This window comes from Coniosporium apollinis (genome assembly GCF_000281105.1).
Source record: "Coniosporium apollinis CBS 100218 chromosome Unknown supercont1.41, whole genome shotgun sequence".
NCBI classification, from domain to species: Eukaryota; Fungi; Ascomycota; class Dothideomycetes; genus Coniosporium; species Coniosporium apollinis.
This window is the reverse complement of record NW_006913303.1, coordinates 1-8,440: the sequence shown is the minus strand read 5'-3', so window position 1 is coordinate 8,440 and position 8,440 is coordinate 1. Positions and strand designations below refer to the sequence as shown.

At 29.8% G+C, this 8,440-nt stretch overlaps 1 protein-coding gene across 1 annotated transcript; it reads left to right on the top strand.

The window, feature by feature from the left end:
- Nucleotides 1-968: 968 nt before the first annotated feature.
- Nucleotides 969-1,805, top strand: W97_07459 (uncharacterized protein; the record flags this gene model as incomplete). The annotated part of the gene is made up of 1 exon (XM_007785328.1): nt 969-1,805. The coding sequence occupies one exon, from the start codon at nt 969-971 to the stop codon at nt 1,803-1,805; it is 837 nt and encodes a 278-aa protein (XP_007783518.1).
- Between the last annotated feature and the right edge of the window lie 6,635 nt (nt 1,806-8,440).

Genomic DNA, 8,440 nt, shown 5'->3' with positions numbered 1-8,440 from the left:
TTAATAAACTTAGCTAGATTAGAAGCTTAGATAGGTAGTGTACTAAAACTAGATTAAGAACTAAACTAATAACTATACTCTAAACTAAACTAGAATCTGAACTAGAATTTCTACTAGAAATTGAACTAAAAACTAGACTGGAATTTAAGTTAAAGATTAGATTTAATTAGAAATAAAGCTATAATTATAAGTATAAAGTACTCTAGAAACTAGTTTAGATTCAGAACTAAATAGTAAGCTATATAGTAAAATAAGAGATAAACTAAAAGATAAATTGAAAGAATAATAAAGAGATAAACTAAAAGATTAATTAAGAGATGAATTAAGAAATAAATATAGAGATTGAATAAGAAATAAAGTATAAAATAAACTAAATAGAAACTAAAAGTTAAGAAGAATCTATCATATATAGAATAAAGAAGATTAAGGGAGGTTTAAATAATAAAATACATCTTGTATAAGAAAAAGAATAATAGAGATACTTAAAGAAAAGAAGTACTTTTTATAAAATATAGATATACTAAACTCTCTCTATTAATACTCTAAACTGTTTTAGTATGAAATAAGTATATCTAGTATATCTTATTATTATATTACTATATTAATCCTAAGAATCCATTTCTTCTAATAATATATAAAGTCTTTACTATAATTATTATTTAATAAGTAATAAAATATATACTTCTACTATCTATTTTTTAAGATATATAATAGTTTAAAGTTCTTTTATACAATAGCTTAGCTAATTTAGATAAATTAAATATAAAGATACTAATTAAATAGAAACTTAGTATATATAAGTAAGATCCCATAACTCTCGTTATAGTCTTAGTAATAGTATTATAATTAATATAGAGCTATTTTAAGTTCTTAGATCTCGGAGCGGCCTAAACTTTTATATGACTGTACTTACAGCCTCGCTCCAATAACACTACACCAGCATTGCTACTCCCACCACCACCTTCGAAATGACAGACTCCAACCCCCTCATCCTCTACGACATCTCTTCACCTATAGAACCCCGCTCCTACGCGCCTAATCCTTCTAAGGCCCGTCTCGCGCTTAGCTTCAAATGTGTACCCTTCAAGACGACCTGGGTCGACATCCTCGACATCTCTAACGTTCGCAAGGGGCTCGGCTGCCCGTCCGGCCGTAAGTTCGACGATGGCTCCGACTTCTACACGCTGCCCATGTTGCGGGACCCGATCTCGGGCAGGGTCGTTGGCGACTCGTTCGACATCGCCAACTATCTTGAGGACATGTTCCCGGACTCAGGCGGCTGCCTTTTCCCTCCGGATTCCACCCGCACCGGACTCGACTACGAGAGCCCGAATAAGGACACGGCATTCTTCGCGCCCCTGACTTCCAACCAGGGGTCCAAAAACGAGGCCTACGCGAGGTTCAACATACACGTCGACGCCACCTTCTCCGCCCATGTGGTGCTCGTCGGCCAGTACCTCCCCCTCAACCCAAACACGGCCGAGGCTGTAAGGGCCCTCTTCGTCAAGCGCGCACACCTGAGCTCCTGGGATGATATCTGCGTTCAGGGCGAGGCAAGAGAGCAGCTCAAGGCGGCGTTCAAGGTGGCGCTAACGTCACTGGCCCAGCTATTTATGGTCCACGAAACCGGACCGTACCTTGAGGGGAAACAGGCTAATTATGCCGACCTGATCGTGGGCGGGTGGCTGAACATGCTCTCCGCCACTATGCCCGAGGAGGAGTGGAAGGATTTCAGGACGTGGCATAGTGGAGTCTTTGCCCGGCTGCATGATACCTTACAGGAGAACTATTTCGAGTGCAAGTAGAGGGTAGAGGGTGCTATGGTTTCGGCTATATAGCGACTGGACTAATTTCTTATATCTAGCGAGGTTCAGGGTGTTTAATACACTATCTAACCGCGTTGGACAGCCTCGGCCAGTCCGATGGAGCAGTAGGCGGCTACCTAGTAGTCGGACTATCAGGAAGTCTACAGGCGCTCGGAAATTTAGTACTAGTCGAGGTTGTCTAGGACGCTGCGAGCGGCTTGTAAGTAGCTTAAAAGCGCGTAGAAACACTATAAGCGCTCTAAGTATTCTAGATACTCTAAGCACTCTCGCCTGGCTTGAATTTTGATGAGACGGATCGATGTAAGACTCAGGAGTGGTTTGTATTAATGTTGCTCCATCTTGAGCGGAGAGATCCAGTAAGCCTAGGCAGAGAGCAGCCAGTCTTATTAATTCAATAGGATAGAAGGAGCGAGGAAAGAAGAAGGTGCGATCAACATCGACTTATTAGGAGCCTATTCTCCGTAGCTGAAGGTTCGTATTCCCATACAGTATTATGATGAGGCTGCAGGTTGCTGCAGGACTGTCGGTGTGACCGACTAGGGAGCCTAGCGGCGTAGGGTTAGAGCCACAGCGTCGCGATTGGGCGGTGCTGGGGTTGCGAAACAAGGAAAGAGTAACTAGGCTAGCCGGTGGGAGTAACGTGAACCTAAGAACGTTTATAGCTAGTCATAAAGCTGCGTTCTGCATACCGACGAGGCGAGGGGATAGGGTGGTAAGGTAGTAGGATGAAGTGATGAGACAATAGGCTGAGAGCGTGGAAGAAGTCGGGTTTCTTTCGCAAAAAGTAACATTCCGGCGGGTATTTACCGCGCTAGATAGAGGTCCTATAAATCTTACCCTACCTAAGAAATTAGTACTAAGGTTTTAGACGCTACGTGATCTAGATACGTCTAACTATACTAATAGCTATAGCGCGCTTATAAATTTTAAGGACTAGCTCTTATAGCCTTACCTTTTATAGGCGCGCTCTAGCCTATAGCTTTAGCTAATATAGTCTAGTGTTTTACGCTACTCTAGAGTAGCCTATAGAAGTTAAAAATATAAAGAAAAGAATTTAAATATATTAAGAGTTTATTAGTAAAATCTTAAGCGCTAGAGTATCTACTAAGATTATTACTTTAATAAAAGAAATACCTTTTTATACTACTAAATTTACTAGAGGAAACTATATAAAGCTATTTTTAAGCTCTAGAGTAATATTTAATATATAAATTTAGTATAAGAGAGTAATATTACTTCCTTGTTTTTTTTAAGAAAGTAATAATAAAAGATTTTTAGCGCGCTATAGGCGCTAAAATTTTTAGACTAACTCTAATTTTAAAACTTCTAAGCTATAGAAGCTAAATCTTATAGACTATAAGATTTTAAAGCTTATATTTATATATTTTTAAAATAGTCTTTATTTATAATTATAATTTATTATAGATATAAATAATTATAGAAGTATTATAAGCTAGCGCTTAGTATAGGGTTTATCTAGAGCTAGTAGAATTACTAAACCTATTACTATTATCCGTACTATTTCTAATAATAGTAGATAATAGGGATAATAGAGAATACTAGTACTACTATCTATATTATCCCTAAAAAGAGTAGATAATAGGAATAATAGGGACTATTAGTATAGTCTAAGTATATAGATAGTAAGAGCTTCTCTTATAGAAACCTTATACTTAACTTAATATAAGAATCTTATCTTCTTATAACTAATCCAATTATTACCCTATAATATTAATCTATTATTATTATCTCTTACTCTATCCTCTAATACCTTAATTAGTACTATACTATACTATACCCTAGTACTTACTGTTAATACCTCGAGATAGTAGCATGTTATAAGAATTCTTAGTAGTTCTAATAAATTCTATTTATTCTTATTCTATAGTTAAGAAATACCTTTTAGTTCTAAGTATTTACAAGCTATAGTAGAAGGCTAGTATAGATCTACATCTTACCCTTATTAATATAAGAATAGCTTATCAAAACTAAAAGATTAACCTTAATATTTCTAATACGCTTATTCTATATTCTTCTGGTTAAAATACTTTTATAAAAGATAAGCTTTCTAAATAATTTCTACCTACCTTATATAATACTACTACTTTAACTTAAAATCTCCTATTAAGAAGTCTTATTACTTATTTTAATAAAGGCTATAAACTAATGTAATTATCTAGATAAAAATAAGTTAATATAATAAAGATTATAAGATAAATAATAGGAGCGCTTAGAATAACTAACATTTTATATTAGGAAAAAATTTTCGGCGCTTAGAGCTACTAAGAGCACTTGGAACCCGCTCTAAGTACTTAGAGTCTTTAAGTAACTCTACTTACTTGCAAGCCACTTATAAGCGGCTTAGAGTATACTAAAACGCTCTAAGTACTTAGAGCGGGTCTTGGCGCCAAGCCTGCTTAGTTATTACCAATTTTTTTAGAAAAAGCTTTAAGTCCAATTTAACTAGTAGTATAGGGTGTTACGAACCGCGGCAGATGACGCGGAATAAAGGTAATTAGTGCTAAACGTCACGTGAGGGCCTAATTACTCAAAATGCCAAGGAAGAGCCTAATTAGTGTAATTAGTGTGATTAGAGACGGATTACTCTAATTAGGGGGATTATAGCGCGAGGTATTATAGTATATAGATAGCACTATTCTTATTTATTAGAATAGTATACTCAACTCAAATAAGAATCTAGTATTCTTTATAACTTAATCTAATCTTACTACGTGATATTAATCCTTATCTTATTAACTATATCTTAGCACTATTCCCTATCTCCTTAATTAGGGCTCTAACCATTATAGTAACCTTTATTATCTCGTAATAGCACCTCGTTACATAGGGAGGGATATTATAGAACTAGGTTAGAGAGTAAACTTTTAATAAAAACAATTATTATCTGCTTAACTTTTAAAAATATAGATATGTTACCTATTTTTATAGGGGGGTAAAAGTTAAGCGAGAAAGAGAACTCTAGGATTTTTTACATAATTTATATTTTTTATACTTACTAAGTAATTTATACCCGCCCCGATTGATTAGAGCGCTCTAAGCAACTTAGATGTCTTAGACTAATGCGAATTTCACGAGCACCTAAATTTTTCCTAATATACTTTAAGTATTACTTTTTTAATCTATTCCACGCCGCTATATTAATACTATAGTAGAGCTAGCCCGAATACTTAAGTAGAACTAGTATCTCCTTAAGTTTAATATAAGATAATTTATACTAGTCTTAAAATAAATAAGGGATATTCTCTAGATAAGAGATAACTCTATAGAATTATTTATTATTAGTATTAATAAAGCGGATCTCTTAACTATTAATAGTAATAGTTTAAGGAATTTGACTAATATTATAAGGAGGCTAGTGCTAGGAGTTAATATATTTAGTAGCCTTACTAATACTTACTATATATTTTAGGAGAGTTTAAGTAGCTAGATAGAATATCTTAAGTAATTTAAAGTTATTTACTTAAGCTTTTATCAAAAAGATAAAAGTCTAGCTTTCGACTTAATTAAAATATTTAAGTTAAGATTAATTCTTTAGAAAATAGTAACCTTAGTAAGAATAGAAGTGGAGCGCTAAGGCGCTTAAATATACTAAAATACTAAAGTATAAATCTTAGTATTAACTTTAGTGCTTTAATCTAGGTTTATACTACTAGACAAGAGGCTTAGATTCTCTTGAAACTTTTAAAGTATTACTATATATATAAGATAAATCTTAAAAGAATTTATATCTTTAATTTTATTATTTTTAAAGTGTAGAATATAGATTTCTTTTTTCTATCTAGTAGAAGTAAAGTTAAATAAAACTAAGATTATAAAGATAAGTTATTAAGGAAAATAAACATTTTAGTTTGAATAGTAATATCTCTAAATACTCTTCTTTTTACTCTAATAAACTCCTCTATAAAGGTAATAAGCTACTTAGATCTAACTAGAATATTAATATTTTTAGTATTTATCTAAGTATTTACTAGATTACTTAAGATATTATAGTTAAGCTATTACTTCTTTTATTTTAGAGGTATATTAGAAAGATTGTTAATAACTAAAAGAATAAATTTTTTTTAATAAGAATTTTAAGGAATTAATTAGTTTTACTTTATACTATTTAAGAAGGGTAAATATTTATACTAGCTTTAGAGCTATCTTATTCTACTTTTTATTAGCTTCACTCTATTCTTCTTAAATTCTTTAATAGACCTAAAATACCCCAATAAGTTAAATAAGAACTAGCTAATTTTATACTAAGGTTATAGTACCTAAAAGCCTTAACTATATAGCTATTAAAAATCTAGATTCTTAAATATTTTATTTAATTTCTTATATTTTCTTAAGAATACTAAGTATCTTAGAATATTAGCTTATTCTAGAGCTAAGATCTTGCTATAAGTAGAAGATCTAGTTATATAGCTTAAAATAAATAAAAATCTTAAGAAGTAGTAGGTAGAGATTATAGGAAATACAAATAGAGTTACTAAACATTTAAAGCCTTTTAAGCTTATTTATTAAGCTGTAAAGAATACTCTTACTCTAAGTATACTAAAGAGTTATTAGGGGTAAGAAATCTTATTTTTTTTTTAAGATAATAGCTCTAGGAACTTATACTTATTAAGTTATAGATAAATTAAAAAGTTTAAGAAGTTTATAGCTAAAGCTATACTAGAGCTAAAAGAATTTATAAAGGCTCTAAATATATAAATATTACTACTTATATACTCTTAGATCTAAAAGACCTACGAATCTATAGAACCTAAGTTAGAATTTCTTTTACTATAAGAGAGAGAAAATTAAATCTAGTTTTATATATAAAAGAGATAAGCTATAATCTTATATTATTATATATATAAGCTATAGCTAAGAACTAATTAGTAGAATTAAACTTTTAATAGTAGTTTCTCTAGTAATCTAGTAGTATCTAATATTATTATAAGATATATAAGAAATCTTAAGTAGAAAAAAGTAAGCATTATTCTCTTAATATATAGAAGTATTTAGAAAAGTAATTTTATTTTTAATAAGCTTTTAGATCTAAGTAGGTAAGACTTCTAAAAGCGTTTATGTAGTTTCTATTAAAATACTTTAGAATCTTTATATTTTTAATATAAATATACTATATACCTCTTATCTATCTTATAATATAATAGTATTAGGCTATTAAGTTTAGAGAGAAGTCTAGTAAAGAAATATATTAAGCTTAATATATATAATAGACTTTCTCTACTTTCTTAGATTTAGAGAGGTTTTAAGAATTAAAGTTTAATATATCTATATATAGAATAAAGATATAGGAAAGATTAAATTATTCTTAGTCTTTAAAAGATATTTTGAACTAGAGGTAAGTATACCTATATATTTAATAAGAGTATATACTAATATATTTTATACTAGTAGAAATTTAGCTTTTTTCTCTCTATTTCAATTCTAATAAGCTATAGCTAGATATACCTACTCTCTTAGTAGACTAGCTTTTAATCTTAAAGATTATGAGTAGTTTTCTTTTTTTAACTATTTAACGCTCTTAATTAACTAGTTCTTAAGAGAAACCGCCTATTAGTAGATTATTTCTTAAAGTTTATAAAATTATTATATTTCTAATTATATTTATAGAATCCTAGAGTGTTTCTCTATAATTTTTAATAGAATCTTACTAATATTAATAAAGATCTAATATTATATAGTAGCTATTTATTTTAATAAGATAGTATATAGTATTTCTCTATAGGAAAATGTTAGAATATTTATAAACTATATAGTTAGAGTAAATAGAGTTTAGAGTTTAGTTTTTTAATAATTATAACTTACCTTCTTAGTTAAAATAATAACTCTATTAAGATGAGGTTAGATTATCTAAATCTAAAGGAACTAGGTAGTACTTTATATTATATATATAAAAGAACTTATAAGTATACTTAGATAGAGGTAGAGTTTAATTAGTTTTATTAATATTCTACTAAGATAGTATACGTATCTTATAAGTATAATATATGTAGAGGTAAGATTTAGATTTACTTTTAACTATTATATTATATTATCAGGTAAAGTATATAATTATTAAGAAATTAAGTCTTAATTCTTAAAAGTAAAGAGGCTATTCTTTAGGGGTATCTTTCTATCTAAACTCTATTACTAGTAAGGTGTTTTATAGATTTGTATAATACATCTAGGTCTCTTAAGAATATTAAGAAATCTCTCTAGTAGAAAGTAGAGTAAAAATCTAAAAGAAAAGAAAGATAGCTTAAGAAAATTAAGCTTTTAGAGCTAAGAGCTTAGAATCTTTAAATATACTTATTTAAGCTTCTTCTACTTATCTAAAGTAGTATTAGTAGTTATTATAAAATAAAGGTAGTAATCTTAACATTACTAAGATATAAACTATTAGTTAACTTAGTATAAGCTGTACAGTATAAGGCCTTAACACGCTTATTATTAATATTAAGAAGCTAGAAAAAAATAAGAAAATTAGTAAAAATCTACTAAAAAAGTAAAAAACTATAGAAGACTTACCTTTTTAATAGTAAATTCCTTAAAGAAAAGCTTAAAAATCTTAAGAAATATTTACTTCTACTTACTAAAGAAGTATAGAATATACTACTTCT